At 39.9% G+C, this 18,462-nt stretch overlaps 1 protein-coding gene across 12 annotated transcripts in view; it reads left to right on the top strand.

The window, feature by feature from the left end:
- Nucleotides 1–18,462, top strand: part of INPP4B (inositol polyphosphate-4-phosphatase type II B) — a 329,973-nt gene that overhangs the window by 109,744 nt on the left and 201,767 nt on the right. For 11 of the 12 annotated variants that reach the window (XM_073001618.2, XM_073001620.2, XM_073001617.2 and 8 more), the window contains exons 4-5: nt 12,969–13,193; nt 15,179–15,223. In XM_073001618.2, the coding sequence (XP_072857719.2) occupies nt 12,969–13,193; nt 15,179–15,223 (270 nt within the window). The remainder of the gene's footprint in view (nt 1–12,968; nt 13,194–15,178; nt 15,224–18,462) is intronic. The other variant, XM_073001623.2, reaches the window with a different exon arrangement.

Raw genomic sequence — 18,462 nt, 5'->3', positions numbered from 1 at the left:
AAAAAATATACTGATGCAAATTTGTTAACGAACAATTAATTGCAGGGAGATCATCCAGTTATCAGATAGGTTTTGTACATAATAACACATTGCTCTTTAATGAAGAAGAGAGGGATAGAATATACCCTCTTGGAATGTAAGATCCTTCACAAGACTTTTTTTAAATACAGAAGTGTTGCTGTGCAAAGCTTCTGGTTTGCTCTCATTGTACTAAGATCAGCTTTTCAAAGATAAATAACTTTTTAAGGAATTCTTGAGAATCCCAGAAGAGAATGTTCAAGTTTGGTGGGCCATTGCTATGGACTATTCTACTAATGAAGTCAGCCATAGGCTTGACACAGAAGTATTTTTGCAGGTCATTAGTATCTGAGAACAGCCTATAGGTGAACAGTTCAAGTTTTCTTTGAACTCTGTTTCCTTTTCATCCACAAATGTGGAAGCTGCCCTTCAGTGAAACTGCTTTCAGACTTAAGGGCTCCTAGCACTGCCATGAAAGCAGATGTTCAATCTTCTCTTCCTTAGCAGATTTTTGGTGGTAAATTAAAGAAAGACAGAAACATGTGGAATGATTACAAATAGAAGACTGCACAATCCGAACTAGCCCTTCTGTCCTTTTCCTTTATATGGGTTGGGTTATTATAAAATTATCAAAAGCTTTTGCAGACTACTCTGTAATCAAACCACTTAAAATTTTTTTAGGATTACCTACATCTTAGCATGCCAGACAGGAGTAAAACTTACATATGAAGGAGTGTCAACAAACAACTATTTTTAAATTATTTTGTTCACTTACAAGTAAATCTCAATTTTTTGATCTGCAACAGGCTCTTCAGAGCTGGCTTGATAGCTCAGTGCAAAGCTGGAGTCAGGGGTTTGACTTCTTACTGTGCCTCCTGGGAGAAGAACCAGTTTATACAGGTCTATTTCAGTATAAAGGGGCCTCTGTTACAGCTAGAGTGACTGCATTGAAAATACTCAAAAAAGTATTTTTTCCCACTTTCACATATCAGCCCTGCAGTGTCACCTATGTGTTGGAGATGCTGTTAAGTGTAAGGGGTTGTTTCAACATCTTTGGCAGCATTGCAAAAAAGTAGACCAGTTTGGGGAAGAGGTATTAAATGAAGTAAACAAAATTACAAATTAGTTGATTACTAAATCCTTGGAATTAGCATTTCTTTCCCTTTTCTTAGGGGAGAAAGAGTGCATTTTACATAAATCCTTAATAGGCCATCTTAAGCAAGCTAAGGCCGAATACAAGAGGAGAATTGAAGACTGCTTTCTCAGCAATAACATGAGGCAAGTTTGGCAGGGGGTTCAACAACTAACAAACTACAAAGCAAAAAAGGTTTCCTCAGGCGGAGGTGTGGAGGTGGCTGAGGAGTTGAACAACTTTTTTGCTCAATTCGAAATCGATCAAACTGAAACTGTTCGTTTGCCATCATTTACTCAGCAGAGTCCCCCCCTTCATTGTGAATGAGCAGGATGTGAGACAGACTATGAAAGTGGTTAACTCCAGAAAAGCAGCTGGACCCGACTTAATTCCTGGTTGGGTGGTAAAAGACTGTGCTGATCAGCTAGCCGGGATATGGACTGTAATTTTTAATAGATCCCTGACACTATGCGCAGTTCCCGTCTGTCTCAAGGCTTCCGTCATCGTTCCACTGCCTAAAAAGTTGCCTACAAACAGTCCGAATGACTACAGGCCGGTGGCACTAACTTCAATCTTAATGAAGTGCTTTGAGCAGTTAGTTCGGAAATATATTATCTCCTGCCTTCCTCATCCCTTTGATGGGCTTCAGTTTGCTTATAAAGAAAATAGATCAACCGAGGATGCGATCAATACTGTGCTTTATATGGCTTTATCCCACTTGGAAACACAAGGGAATTATGTAAGAATGCTGTTCGCGGACTTTAGCTCTGCTTTTAACACCATTATACCCCACAGATTAATAGACAAACTTAAAGATCTTGATTTTCCAGATTCTATCTGTCTGTGGATTTTGGATTTTTTAACAAATCGTCCACAAAGGGTTAAACTGAATGACTACATCTCTACTGACAAGATACTCAGCACTGGCACTCCACAAGGCTGTGTCCTTAGTCCACTACTGTTCTCCATTTATTCATCGGATTGCACCAATAACCATCCCAGTAATAGGATTATCAAATTTGCAGACGATACTACACTAGTAGGACTTATCTCTGGGGATGATGAGTCTGCGTATCGGGACGAGGTATTACAGCTATCCCGCTGGTGCAAAAAAACCAATCTTTTATTTAACATCCAAAAAACCAAGGAATTCATAGTGGACTATAGGAAAAAAAGAGCAGACATTCAGCCACTGTATATAGATGGAGTTTGTGTGGAATAGGTGGTTGAATGTAAGTTTCTTGGGACTATCATAACAAATGACCTGACTTGGAGTGCAAACACCGCTGCGTTAATCAGGAAGGCACAACAACGGTTGTATTTTCTAAGGATTCTTAGAAAGCAACAATTGACTGAGAGTTTGTTAATCACCTTCTATCGGAGTTCGATTGAGAGCATATTATCCTACTGTCTCTGTGTATGGTTCACGAGCTGCACAGTGGCAGAGAAAAAGGCAATTCAAAGGGTGATTAAGACGGCCCAAAACATCATTGGCTGTTCACTCCCCTCTTTGGAAGAATTGTATAAGAACAGATGTAAGAGGAAGATATCTAACATACTGAAAGACTCCTCTCATCCGGGATATCAGCTCTTTAAACTATTACCATCAGGAAGGAGATTCAGGGTATTGAAAGCAAGGACAAGCAGATTCAAGAACAGTTTTTACCCAAGTGCAGTATTGAGTTTAAATGTGGGGCCATAGGTTTTTGGTGGATTTTAATTGCTGAGAGAAAACGGGGTATCTATATTTGGATGGTGAAAGTTGTGTATATTTTAACTTTTTTTTGTAGTGTTGTCCAGTTTTACCTTGGGGAAGAGCACCTCATTTCGTTGCACCCACTTGTGAGCGCAATGACAAATAAATTTCTTATGTCTTATGTCTTATGTCTTATGTCTTCTAGTAGCAGGAAGACAGACTATAGCCAAAGGGTGGAAAAACATGCCAGGGAGTATCAATTGCAGCATGATTCTCTCTAGAGCAGGGGTGTCCAACCTTTTGCCTTCCCTGGGCCACATTAGAAGATGAAAATTTGGTTTGGGCCACATATACATTTGGTTTGGGCCGCATGAGGGGGTCAGCCCTAGCCATCCTTCGCAGCCCCGCTCCAAGCGTGCTTACCAGCAGCTGCGATCTCAGAGGGCAGAGGCTGCCAGCTTCAACTCTGGCAGTTTTATGGGGCCGGGAGGGGGTCCACTTATTGAGAGGGATGGCGCAATGCAGTCACGCAGCCCTCCTGTCCCCTCCCCTCCCACTCCTTCCTTCCTTCCCTCTCTCCCCCTCTACTGTTGTGACATGCCACATTCTGGCCACAAGCGCCGGCAATGTAACTTGAAACTTTGGAATTTATTTAAAAATAAAAAATTGCACTGGGCCGCATTACGAGCTGACCTAGGCTGCATGCGGCCCTTGGGCCGCGGGTTGGACAAGCCTGCTCTAGAGTATGGCAAGTATCCTTGCAGGAAAAATTAACCTCCAGCTAAAGGGATAAAACACTTGGATTATTTTGCAATTGATTGGTATCTTTCTATTGTTTATATGAATGGAATAGATACTAAGGGACTTGATGCATACAGGATTTATTGGTCTTCATAATATAATTAGAATTTCCCCAGGAAAGCCTTATAAGAATATGGATATGACTCTGACACAGGGAATGGAAAAGGGAGGATGGGAGGGGGAAAGGGTACAGAAATATCTGAATACATATGCATCTCTCTCTCTCTCTCTCTCTCCATACATACATACATACATACATACATACATACATACATACATACATACATACATACATACATACATACATACATACATACATACATACATACATACATACATACATACATACATACATACATACATACATATAAGAGAGAGAGAGAGATGCATATGTATTCAGATATTTATGTACCCTTTCCCCCTCCCATCCTATATATAGGTTATTTACCTGTAACCATAGTTCTTCTAGTGGTCATCTGTGAATCAACACAAATGGGTTAGACTGCACCTGCACAGGACTCCTCGGAATATTCTAAGCTTTTAAATGTCTGTCTGTCTGTCTGTCTGTCTGTCTGTCTGTCTGTCTGTCTGTCTGTCTGTCTGTCTGTGTCTGTCTGTCTGTGTCTGTCTGTCTGTCTGTCTGTCTATCTATCTATCTGAGTACTTTACATCTAGAAAGCTCTAGGAAGGGTTCCTACAAGTAAGAACTGACTTGATGGCAAATAATTAACAATTTATTAACTCTATCAGAGGGGAAAAGATGACATGATTATAAATTTGGGTATCCAGAACATTCAGTAAATCCCATCTCACCCTTTGCCTAATGCTTTGTACTGTCATGGCTTTTTCATGGTACAAATGTATCTGACTACTAATATGCAATATCTTTCAAGAAACAAGAGTGATCACCCTCTGCAGTTGGTTCGTACATTTTATTTTCCACCTCTGCAGATTTGGGCCTTGTTGACTACTCAGTGTGGTCTGCTGTGAACCATGTGCTTTACCTTCTATGAGCCACAGGTTAGGAACTACTAGCATGGACCATCCTGTAAGATTCAGTGAATGAGACATTGGGTTGACCATTTGTGAAACATGCCTCATCTGGAAGCCAGAGGTGGCTGGTGCCTATTTGAATTGGTGGAGCAGAGGACAAGGTAGGCAGAGCCAGGCATTTGCATGCATGCTCTCCCTCTTTGTCACACATACTCAGCTGCACAGGGACAGTTAGGAAAGTTTTGTCTTTCACATATAGTGTTACTTTTCCTCTCTCACATGTAGGCAGCCATTCATGTGCATGTATGCCTCTGTTAGGCATTCTTGTATACACAAGTTAGCACAGTATACCCAGTCAAGAATGAATTCTCACTCATATTCTCTGTTGTTTGCTCTCTCTTATACACAGACTCTCTCTACCGGCAGAGATGGTTCCTAAAGGTTCATTAACCTCGGGCACTTACCAAATATATGACATTTAAATCAAAATTATAAGAAGAAGAAGGAAAGGAGGGAGAGGTCTAGGTAGAAAATGAACTGCTGTAGGACAGTGCTAATTAAAGCTTGGAAATATAAGATGGCAGAGAGGAGAACATTGACTTTCTCTCTGACCCCACAAAGGGCAAACTTTCAGAAAAAGACATTGATCTGTTTTTATGATAAATTACTATTACCATTATTCTCTCCCTCTCCCCCCAAATACTTATCCTGATCCTCCTTTGACTTTACCAGAAATGTGTCTTCACCTCCCTGCTTCTTTTCACCAATTTCTTGACAATAGAGAAATGGCCTAGAAAGGCTCCAAAGAGCTTTGTGACACTGCAGATATATTGTAGTAAACAAGGGCAGATTACAATAATAAAAGTTTCCGGAGAAGCACAGTTTTTCTTTCCCCTTTTTGTAACATGCTCCTGCTGTTTAGTATCATAAACAGATATGCCCATAATGACTGGATTTATTCTGAGTCTGAGAATGGAGTATGATTCAAAAATATAGCTCCCTATATTGTGATCATCCACCCTCATTTCTGCTCATATGTAAATGTTCTGAAGCAATGAAGTACCAAATGCACAAAGTCAGCTCACAAATTGAGAATAGAGTTACTCAAAAGTAAGTAAAAGAAGCAAAATATGTGCCTCTAAAATACACCTTCCTGTTGAAAATCATATACAAGCTTTTGGATGTAGCAATAGAGAAACATACTAAGTATGTGTGAAAATAAGATCTACCGTATTTGCTGGCGTACAAGACGACTTTTTTGGCCCCAAAAACATGCCTCCAAGTGGGGGGATCATCTTGTACGCCAGGTGCACTTCATTTGGGCCAGGAAGGCAGGCGGGCAGGCAGGTGGGCAGGCAGGCGGTCGGTCCGGACAGAGGGAGGGAGGAAAGCAGAGCCGGCCATCCCTGAGCGGCCAGAGCCAGCCGCCCCGCGCTGCTGAGCCCGCTTGCCCACGCACCACCAGAGAGCTGCTTCTCTTTCCCCTCCTCCTGCCGCCGCCGCCCGCTTCCCTTTCCTTCTGCCCTAGCAGTTGAGCCAGCTCGCTCGCTTGCCTACACGCCACCGGAGAGCTGCTCCTCCTTCCCGTCCTCTGCCGCCCACCCTCTCGCCCTTTCCTTCTCGCCCTCGTCCTCACCGGCCATGAACTTCTAGGACGGGACCAGGCAGAGCCCCGGGCAGCCGCTGCTGGCACTGCAGCAGAGTTGATTTTGAGTGGATGTTTTTTTGGGGGGGTTGTCTAATACTCCCAGTCGCCTTGTACGACGGCAAATATGGTACCTACCTCTAAGTCAGCCCTAATATGATTTTTCAGAATGCTCATAATATAAGCCCTACCCCAAAAATAAGCCCTAGTTAAGTGAAACCCCACCCTCCACCATTGTGCAGCAACCAGAATAAGGTGACATGACTGTATTTGAATAAATGTAGATTGTTGTACATGAAAAAAAAAATCCCCTGAAAATAAGCCCGAATGTGTTTTTGGAGCAAAAATTAACATAAGACCCTGTCTCATTTTCGGAGAAACACGGTATGCTCAAATAATTGAATGAAAAACAGAGCAACCGCTTGTCTTTCTTTGCAACTGTTCATCCAAGTCCTCATTTGTTTGCGTTCACACCATGAGGCATTGCTATGGCAGTAAGATTAATGTCAACTGCCTTGCATTATCATTGATCTGGAGACAGGAGGTGATCTGCACGGCCACTGGATGGAAATATTTTATACAGAAAGGAATTTTAGTTGAGGTCTTCAGGGCAACTCCATAGGACTGGGAGCCATCTGCAGGCAAAAAACATCAATTACATTTGCATGCAGTAAAAAACGATTATTGTATTTTTCTGTGTATAAAATAACCCTTTCCCCTAAAATAACTAGAAGAAAAATTGAGGGTCATTTTATACAGAGTAGTAAAGGGGGGGGAGGGATCAAAGTGCTTTGATCCCTGCTTTCACCCTCCACATTTTGCAAAGAAAGTGTAGGGGGAAAGCACCTTCCTTCTTTCCCCTCCATTTTCTTGAGAGGAAAGTGCTTTTCTCCTCCACTTTCTTTGCAAAAAGCTGCTTTCCCCCTCGCAAAAAGTGGACGGGGAAAGCACTTTCCTTGCAATAAAGTGGAGGAGGAAAGCTATTCCTTCTTTTCCCCTCTATTTTCTTGAGAGGAAAGTGCTTTCCTCCTCTTTGCAAAGAGCTGCTTTCCCACTCCACTTTCTTTGCAAAACCTGCGTTCCCGCTCCACTTTTTGCGAGGGGGAAAGCAGCTTTTTACAAAGAAAGTGGATGGGGAAAGCACTTTCCTCGCAAGAAAGGGGGGGAAGCGATTCCTGCTTTCCCCCTCCACTTTCTTGCAAAGAAAGAAATTTTGGGTTAGAAAAGTGGGGGGTGTCTTATACACAGAAAAATATGGTATATTTTGCCTGTGAGGTGGTTCTATAAAGGATGGGTTGGCTAGGGTAGTCTGGACTTGAGGAAGAGTGCTATTCCACTTGCTCTAAATGACCAACCTTCCTTTCTGGAAGTACCCTGACCATTCAGAGTGATTGGAAGCATGTTTCATGACTTACTGCTCTGCCATAATGCTTTTAGTAAGTTTCAGCTCCACAACATTTCAGTATTATGGAGGATAAGCAAGTTACTTTGAAGAAGAACTGGGGACTTTTCATTGGGTTCTTTTAATATGACTGAAGTTTTGGTTCTTGTGTGATTGTTGGAGCTGCATCATTGGTAAGTGAGGGAGGGTTTTATCGCTGCTAGTTTGAACATCAATTGAGGACTCTGTCAGCTTTGTGAATTTAGAGTCTGTGATGGCTGTGTTAGACATATCCTGCAGACACAACCGATGTATCAAGGCTTCTATTCTACCTTTGTTGAAACTTATGCTTGTTAGCCTTAGTGCTTTATATTTTAGACTGGCAGAGGTTCACTGATTCTCAAGCATTTTCCATTGCTGTGATAGCAATTCAGAATTGCTGTGCTTCTAAATGCAAACTACACCAGCCATCTTTAGCTGTTTGAAAAGGCGCCAGTTGTCACTTAAAAATAAATCTTTTATTAAGTTGTTAGAAAAGTAGAGTGATCCTGTAAAATAGGGCTGACGGCTTGAAGCATTTGTGATCTTTCAGATGCTTGTATAAATCTTGAGATGGTAATAAGCATGTTCTGTATACATGGTATAAGTATAATGTAAGGCAAAGCCAGAACCAGGGTTTGCAAAAGTTAATTTTTAGACTACAGCTTTTGGAATCTCAGTAAAATAATTCTGGGCAATTCTGAGATTTGTAGTGTCATTCCTTACCAGGACGGGTCTTCCTGCTCCTCAGAAGAGAACTCCAAGGCTACAGGCCTGTTGTAAAAATTATAGTTTGTTTATCTCTGGTAGGAACCAACTTTTTAAGGTGCCTGGAAGAGAGAGAACAACCAGCCCAGCCACACATACAGTGGTGCTTTAGGATTTAAGGGTTAAATTTATTAAGATGTAATTCTGCAGTGGAAAGGGACAGAATTTAGTTCAGAGCAGTCCATCTTGCCATAGGGAAAGCAAAGCCATACCACCCAGAATATGTCGGATCTCTTAAGCTAAGCAGAGTTGTGCCTGGTTAGTACTTGGATGGGAGACCACCAGGGAATACTGGGTGCTGTAGAGTTTTGAATATATGTGTTTAAAGGAAATATATTGGAAAAGAAAAAAAAAGGGGGGGCAAAATAGATTTTCTGTGGGCCAGCTGGAGGAGATGAGGCAGATGCTCAGCTAGAGAAGACGCAGGGCTGATAGAACATCTCTCTGCCCCAGAGAATGCCAGTGACTCAAGCTGTTGGAAAACAAGCGCAGGGTCAGCAAACACTCTTGGGGACTGTCTCCCAGACCTGCAGCCAGAGTGGATGCAGTTGAAGCAAGGAAGCACCCGAGCCAAGAACAATAAATGCTTTCCTAGTCAGACCTGCTTTGCTGGAAACGACAAGGATTATTCATGTTGCTACTGGTTCCAAGTGTCACCTGCTTTGGATTTCTTTAACCTTTACCAGCTCTTTTTCAACTCTATTATTTACTCCCCGGGACTGAACTTTGGCTTTTGGACTCTGACTGAGATTCTTCTGCTACCCTCCCTGACTGGCTTGTAAATACTAGCTTTTCATCTTGTTTGTTTTGGAAGCTGTTAAGTTGCCTTGAACAAGCATTCTCCTAGCAGTTTATCTGAATAAACATAAGGCATAGTCCAGAAAGTAATTTTTTCAAGTTCTTACCAGAAGTAAGGTTGAAAAAGTTACTGGGGGGGGGCTGTCAGAAGCTTAAATGAAAACTAGTGGGCAGATTGAAAGAATTCACAGTTGAGACTTTTACACATGCAGTCACACAAGACTTGCATGATCTCCTAAAGTTGCTCCATAAAATTCAGATATCTGTAGAAATACCTGGCAATATACTGTACTATGAGGAAGTAGAACATGGGAAGATTTGTATCTGCTCATCTAAATGAGATGCAGGACTTGATTGCAGTGAAAGCCAGCAGGAAAAAGGATGCCAAGGAAGCAAAAGGCAATCTGAATATTGCTGCCACCAAGGTCAGCAGTCAAGCTGGACTATAGGATACCCTCTTATGTTCCTTATCATTCACAAAGACACATAAAGCAAGGGAAAATCCCAGAAACTTGCTCATTTTTTCATCAGTTAACAACTTCTCATCCAAACACAAAGCAATTCTCAAAATAGAATTTCCTCATAGAATTTTGATTTGCTGTGCCAGCTGAAGATTGTTGCTGCTGTCTTATGCAGCAATAATGCAGAGTGTTGGCAGAGTGTTGGATAGCTTGTGTTTTCTTTTGCTGAAGAACTGAGATGTGCAGTGTTTGTACTGAAAGGTATTTGCTTTGTTTTTAAGTAAAAATACAGATATCAATGCAAGTTTCTAATTCTTTCTTACTGGGTGCTAATCAGGTGTCAGAGGGTGAGTGGTGATCTGGAGCAAGAATTGACCATAGCATCTTTTATGGTCTCTTTAGGACTCAGTTGGGTGGGAGAATTTCCCAGCACCAGCTAACACGTGTGCCATCAGTGGACCGCAGTGCTAGGGCTTTCCTGCTGGTGGGCAGAGGTACCCAGAGAGTGGCCACAAGTGAAGGACTGTAGCTTGAAATAAGCCCAGTGGGAAAGTCGACACATCCGGTATGGCAAAGGATTTAAAAAGGAGATGAGAAAAGAGCAGCAATGAGAAGTGACTTAATGCCTGTGGTCAAGGTCTCCTACTTTTGCTACATCCCCAACCACCTGGCTCCAACCTTGGGACCAGCAGCTGAAAGTACTGTCTTGAGGGAGGCAGTGTTGTGAAGGGTAACCACTGTACCAGGACTATAAAGACTGGGATAAGCCCTCATGTGCCCATGACTCAAGGCGAAATAGCCTAACTGTAAATAATTCTACAACAAAAGTAATATAGTTGCAGCATAAGTCACTTTCTCGTTCAGTGATGATATTCTTAAGAGGGCTCATTGTGACACACACACCCAGCACATGGTGGGCTGAGGTAGCATGCACATCAGCTCTTGGTGTTTGGAGAAATTAGCTGATTGAATATTGCTTGCAATTTGGGATTGTTTGCGCTTCCTACTCTCTGCTAATGCATCTCACATAGGTCTTTGTAGTAATACAGACAATTGTAAAACAAAACACATTTTAAAGACATGTTTTCTCTTTATTGCATGTGTGACTCAAGTTTGGCTTGCTTCCCCTTGATTCTACCATGTTTCTAGGTTTAATTAAATTCATTATCAACTCTTTCAAGCCCACTAATTATTATGGAAGACTTTTTTTTTAATTAGCCATCTCTCTTCTAGAACCTTAGCAGAGACCATAAAACACCATATTGTGTCTGGTGTTTTGTGACAAACAATGTTTGAATATCTGATTTTAATTTGTTTACTGTGCTTCTTCCATTTACATCCTGTTGGCAATGGAAATGGTCCTAGCTCATGCTAGTTACACAGGCATCAGCATATCCCTGAGGTTTACTATATGCCTGCAAAAGAAAGAATATATATTGGTGATACCCCAGTCAATAATAAGAAAACAAGTAGCAAAAAAGCTCAGATCTTAAATGATTATATTCTGATTTAAGTTGCACCTGATCTAGATACTGGATCTAAATCTTTACTCCATGAAGGTTTTTTTCAAGATTTATAAATCTTTAATCTAGGATGCGGCTGACATGTAAGAGGACATAGCAAGATGCATTTGCTTCGGGATGTTGAGACTTAATATAAAGGTCAGCACTCGACTGCGGTAGACATCTCTTTCAGCATAAGAAAAAAACAACACAGGTGGAGTTAGAAGTATTTAGAAGCTGCAGGTACACACAAGAGAGCACAATTATTATTTGCTTGAAGGAAGCTTGTTTTCATCTGAGATGCTGGAAGAAAACATTGAGCTTGAGAAGAAAACAGGTATAACAAAAAGAACAGGGTGCATCAGGGGAAAGGGTATAATGATGAACATGAAGAGGGTATAATGATGGACATTAAAATGATAATATGTTTTATTAATTATCTGTGTAAATAGAAAATATGATTTTCAGTTTATGGGCTTGTCCATCATTCTGGCTAGAAAGTCTCAGCTGTGCAATTGCCCTTCTTAGGACATGCATGTACCCTGGGATTTCCTGTCATTTACTAGATATAATCCTGCATGTTGGAGAGAGACCACTGTTGATATTTCTCTGTATTTTATGCTGAAGCTGGATGTGATATTAAATGTATCTTTGCATTTAGTATGCATGTTTTAAAATGTAAACAGCAACCCCAGGGATGATAACTATGGGAATTGCAGTTGGCAAGAAGGAAGAGTTTAACGCTCTTCTCCCTTGCTTTAATCCAAAGGGAAAATCTCTCCTCTGCAGGAAAGTGTTGTGAGCTGACTTAGAGGTAGGTAGTCTTCAACATTTAGCTTCAGATACAGCTGCCAATCTTTTCCTTGAGTGATATAGTTAAATAGTTGATATCTTCTATTAAAGCGGCATTGATTCCCCCCTACTTCTTCTCTTGTTTGTGACCAGTCATTTATATTGTGCTAAATGTCATGCTGAATTTGCAGCTAAACTGTCTATATGGCAGAATTTTAAAGACCGAGAAGACACTGTTTCATTTGGTGAATTTCAAATGAATGATTCTTGGTAGTTGATTCCCCCCCCCCCCAAAAAAAAATCCAAGATGTTTTGATCCTTTTTGGAATGTGCACACATACAGGTTGAAGAGTAGAAAATTAGACATTTATTGAACACAATGACAAGCAGACTCATGGGCAGAAATGAGGTCAGAAGCTTCTCTGTACAACCTGTTGGTTCATTACGAAGGAGTTGTGTCATTCTAAATTATTACCAGATATTGATGAGCAGTATTCTGACAGGAATTGGGAACCAAATAGAAAAGGACAATCCTAGTGAAAGGAATAATGAACATTTTGGACTAATGAATCCCACCAGTCCATTTCACAAATGTATGCCTGTTGACACCGCTTGTTAAGATAGCAGCACTGAAAACTACTTGCTGAGCTGCCACATACGCCAAATATGTACCAAATGGTGATTTCACATTTTACTTAATGATGCTGCCACCTAGTTTTGGGACGCATTAATTGTTTTGGGATCAGTCATGCAATGAGGCTTTTTGTGTACACTGAATATGGAGCAACAATACTGTAGCTTGAACTCATATGTTTCCCTGGTGCTGAAGAAAGCTGTGTGATATTTGGTATTGCGGCAAGCATCTATCTTACTTTGGATCTTGAAAGAAATATCTATTAATATGTGGTGTAATGAATGTATATCAATGTTTTCTGAGTGCAGAGTTTCAAAGTGGAGAACCAGATCTTTACCTTGAAGCTGTGTCAAGATCCGACTGTGAATCTTGGGCTGTGGCACTTGGAGAGGCCAGTTCGGAAGGTTTACGCAGTAAAATCCAGCAGCTCCAGAGACTGATCATGGAAATCAAAGAAGAGAGAGCAGCAGATGAAGTACAACAGTTTCTCCCATCTGCACAAGCAGACAATCTAGCAGAGCTCAAGCTTACAAGTAAGCTTGCTGTTCGTTGAATCTTAATTTTGTGAATGCTGGGAGGATGTATTCTTCTCTGAGCAGCCTATTCTAAGCAAACTAAATATCCAGTAAGCTTTATCTTGTGGACAGTCATGTTAATATAATATTGAAAATGTTTTTTGATTGACTTGTTTATAGCTGCCTCACATTAAATTGTTTCCAGTGGAGCAGCAGATACATAGAATCTGTCAGTTTGCTTAGGTGGGCTTAGTTGTCTTTTAAAAGATGCCGTGTATAAATGATGTTTAGGTTGATCTCTAATTGTTCTAATTGTTACAGTGGGGTCTTGACTTGAGAACTTAATCCGTATTGGAAGGAGGTTCTCAAGTCAAAAAGTCTGTAGGTCAAGTCTCCATTGACGTACAGTGCATTGAAAACCGATTAATCCCGTAAGAGGCCGTTTTTGTTCCATTTTGGTTTTTTTTCTGGTCTGTAAGTCAATTCTCAGGCTACAAGTCAAACCTAAATTTTGCGGCCAGAGAAGTCTGTAAGTCAAGCCGTCTGTAAGTCAAGGGTCCACTGTACTTACATTTATACCCTGCCTTTCCTACAGTAAGCTCAATGTGGCATAGCTCCTTCTGACTTTGTTCTGGCAGCACCTGAAGTCGGGTCAGGCTGAGAGTACATGATTAGCCTAGATTCATCCAGTGAGTTTTGTGGCCCACTGGGAAATAGAACCTGGATCTCCCAAGTCCCAGTCCAGCACTCTCTGCACTACACCATACAGCCTTCTTTTTACACTACATGGAGACAGATTGCTAGTAATTTCATTTTAGAGATGAGAACTAGACCTGGGAAACAGGCCTGTACAGGCCACGTACTGTATCCACACTAGTCTTTGTCAGTTGTTTCGAACACCGAAGAGTGCCATATAGATTTAACAAAGAAGGAAAGTTAAATACAGTAAATCAACACCATTGGCTAACCATGGGTAGCATAGTCTACTCAAGCTTTGCATGCTCAGCAGTGCTGGTCACTTTCATATCTTTGAACTATATAATAAGCCTCTTTTGAAATTCCACAAATCTCACAACAGATTTTAGTGTCACATGGGAAACTGTTGTTGTAGGAAATTTGTCATAGACAAAATAATTTTCTGGAGCTGATTATTGGTCTTTTACTTCAGTAGCTGGGAATATGTCATTTTCATTTTCACTGCATTTCTGATAATCCAGGAACATCCCTGTACCATTCACATTCTGCACTGGATTGTGGAACTTTTTTCTTCGTGCATAGAAATATGTGTTTGTATTGATAATTGTACTACTTACATATTTGTGTGTATGTACTTCTCCACATCCAAGGGAGTTTGTGTGCAATTTTCAAATTTACAGTTTTACAGACCATCCAATGGTTTCCTATGGAGAAAAAACAAAAAATCATCATAAATTAACGAAGTGTCAGAACAACACCAAAATCAGTTTGCATAGGTTTCAGGAGGTGGACTAACCATTGCAATCATTTAAAACAGCGTCCAAACATTGTAAGACACTTTTACAGGAGCGAAAAAGGACTTCGCAAAGGCATTGAAATGTATTGAGTCGGCTTCAATACATTCCAATATAGGAAACATTGTTTCACTCAACGATGTTTCCTATGGGGATTTTCACTGAACTATGGCAATCCGTTCCAATTGGAACGGATTAACCGGTTTTCAATGCATTCCTATGAGAAATGGTGTTTCACAGAACGATGTTTCACACAACGTTGATTTTTTTGGAACCAATTAACATCGTTGTGTGAGGCACCACTGTATATTCATATTCTCTAGTGAAAGACTAGAGGGCTGTGGGGAAAAAGGAGAGATGGATATGAAGAATGTTGAATCTTGATTGTCATCATGCGGTGCTATAAGTTCCCCAGAATTAGTAAGATTCCTCAGTGATATATTTGATGCAGTACTAAAGATGTGTTCATATATGTGAGTATTATACATAATTTAAATATTCTTTTACCAACAGGTCCTAAGAAGACTCTCAGTGAACCAAAGTTTGAATTCAGTCTCGGTAAGGCTTTCCATTTTGTTTAAACTATTTTTAAGAACACGTCTTTAGAAAGTCAGGAAAAGAAATGATCTACTTAAGGAAGCAATCTACTTCGAAAATCTTCCATCAAAATGGCCTTGTAAATATTTGCCAATTTTTTAAGCAGAATCCAGACTTGAGCTGGTTCAGACTTGAATGAAATCTCTTTCACATTTGAATTAGAGAATTTACAGATTCTAACCATTATAATATATGGAACTCTCTAAAACGCAGGACATATAATGCTGAAATAATTAGTGCATTCAGGTAAGAATTATTTATAGGTAAGATTTAAATTTCAAGGTACAGCAGCTTCTTGAGTTTTACCTTTTGAAACAGAATGTCTCTCTTGAGAAAGAGTATCTTATTAATTGGTGCACCTAAATAAAAAGAATATGTCATTCTCTTTATTCCGGTGCATGTAGCATTGTTAAAATGTTGAATCAGTCAAGCATACTGATTAGCTAAGCTTATCCTCATTGTGTAAAAAAAGTGATTTTTTTAAAAAATATAACTACCCTTGGGCTGATGAATAGCATTCCAGCACTTTCAGGAACATCTGGTCATTTTGTTTTGGGGCAGCGCCCCCAACTTCCAGGCAGCATGGCCTCTGGCCATGCCAGCTGGTGTGCCTCAGGTATTTGTTATCCAAAAAGTAACTTTTCTCTTAACTCTAATTATCTCCTATGAAGTAGTTTATTACATTTCCAAACTTTTAAAATTTAATGTCATTTCCAAAACATTTATTTCCGAAAGATTGTTACTTCAGTGATTGTCTCAAATGAGACTGGGAATGGTGATATGAATTGAAGTGCTAGAATAAAGCCCAGAATAAAGGAAAAAAAAATAAAAATAAAAGATCAGTTTAGAGACTACAGGGAAATTTTGAAAAAATTGAGCATTTTCCCACTGTAAATAAGTAGCTCAGTATTGCCAGGTCTGTTATTTGCTATATTATAATATAGCAAATACTATAACGAGCAGTGAGATTTCTAATCCATAAACCAACATTAAGGGAATTTGTGGTACTCCACATGTAATTGGGCTCAAATACTGATCAGTCCCAGCCAGTATGATTTGTGGCTGATGAGAATTGTAGCGTAGCAACACTTAGAGGGATTCTCCACCCCTGCTGTAACCCTACTTATCTTGGAACGCAATTACGCTCCACTAATTTAACTGATTAAATAAATAGATTAAAAGAATGTGCCCCTCCTCCCAAAAATGTTTTACAGTGGGACATGGGATTTTGATACAAAATGTGTCGTGGTGGATAGAGTGACAGACCAGGATTAATAAGATCTGGGTTTGAATCCCTGCTCAGCATTGGAAGCTCACTGGAGGAGTCACCTAATTTTGAAGCCCCATTAGAGGTGCTGCAAGTCATTTCCAATTTGAGGGCACATTACCTCAGATTCACAGGCTGTGAAAGCACAAGGATGATACTTGGTTTATTTTTATATGATTGTTGTTCTTAAGTAAAGTTATGTAGGTGCTGATCTGCTTTTGCTGTGGGTCATGCCTTGTGGTAGATTCACATGTAGGAAGGAGACTTGAATGAAAAAAGCAGTCCCAGTGGCAGAAGACAGAAGCTTTTACAGAAGAGTTTTTTCCCACTATTAATTCACGTCATCATCTGTTTATTTTTGACAGATACTTTTGCCTTTCTGCTGAATAATTCTAGCCTGAACTACTTAAGAAAAAGCCTGTTGAAAAAATAGGTCAGCCTTTATTAAGAAAGCAGCCAAGGAAGCTTTTATTTTAAATCCAGAAGGGAAGGGAACATTTCTAGTTTGTTTTACTCACATGTTTTGAAGTAAAAACACATTTTGAGGGATTTATTTTGAGTAGCTATGGCTAAACTGTTCAGTGACGAGCTTGTGGATATCTGAGCTTGAAAAGCTGTTTAACAGCTGAAAGGGCCCTGCTGGCATATATGAGTTCTTAAGAGGCAGGGTTTTCTCACTGTTGTTCTGTGTGATGCACTAGATAATGGGATTTTAGAGGACAAAAATTATAAATTGGATTTCCAACTAAAAGAGATGAAGCAATGATGTAGACCACAAAGAGGTAGGAACCAGATATGTGGAGTGGGAAGCATGGGAAGATTTAGGATTTAAATCATTTGTTCTGCATTATTTAAATATATGTTATTTTCTGTTATGAGTAGTGTTGACCTTATTTTGCATGGTTTTTATAAGCTGTTCTAAATTGGATTTTGGCTGAGCTTGACAACAAGTTCCATTGGATGAACATGTCATTCTACTGATTTGCACCATGAATGCAAAAAATGTGTCCATTCTTCTGGTGCATGTACTAATTTATTTTATTTATTTATTAGATTTCTATCCCTTGCTTTTAGACAAAGTCTACTCCGGGTGGGTTCCATTAAACATTGTAAACTAAAACAGTTAAAAACAATTCAAAACAATAGTGATTAGTAATGCTTAGTAATGCTCAAGATGGGAAAACAGAAAATTATAATAAAAATAAAGTCAAGTATTGACAGGAGGGAAGCCCTTCCTAAAGAGCCAAATTTATAACTGGCTCTTAAAACAGCTAGAATGGCCATTACGCTATGATGGGTGAAATCCTGTTCTGCAGTGACACAAATGGCATCACTTTTAGATGCAAATTGCTCTAAGTTAAATAAAGTTAAGAAATTGTAGGCATTCTGTTGCATGCCAGGACAAGTGACTCAGTATGCAACAGACTTCGTCTATGGAAATTTCTTAATATATGGCATTTCACTCGCAAACGTTATACTGTTTGTGATCACACAACAATATTTTAATCAATGTGTAGGCAGAAGTAAAGGGTTCATTGCTTTGTAAAACAATTTCAGAACTATCACTTTGAACTGTAAGCAGAAAGGGGATTTGAATGTTCCTCCGTCATGGGAGTGGAGATCCTTACACACATAACATTAAATTCAGAATAAAGATGGAGTCTTGTTCTCAACTCACTATCCATAATATTTTAGCCAAGGTTAGTTGCATTTGGGTCCCGTGGAAATCAACAAGAAAAGTTAGTAATGAGTAACAATCAAACATGCAGAGCAAGCTTTTGTGAATAAAACCCACCACTTCTAGCATGATTTTTAGTCGTCTAAATAAAGATATCTCCCCAATCTTTATATTGTGTAAAAGACCACATGGCGCTCTCTGTTGTTTTTTATGTCTTAATGATTTCAGTGGATCTCACTACTTCAGACTGCAAAG

The sequence above is a fragment of the Pogona vitticeps genome, chromosome 5 (assembly GCF_051106095.1).
Source record: "Pogona vitticeps strain Pit_001003342236 chromosome 5, PviZW2.1, whole genome shotgun sequence".
Taxonomy (NCBI): domain Eukaryota; kingdom Metazoa; phylum Chordata; class Lepidosauria; order Squamata; family Agamidae; genus Pogona; species Pogona vitticeps.
This window is presented reverse-complemented; position numbering and strand designations above follow the sequence as displayed.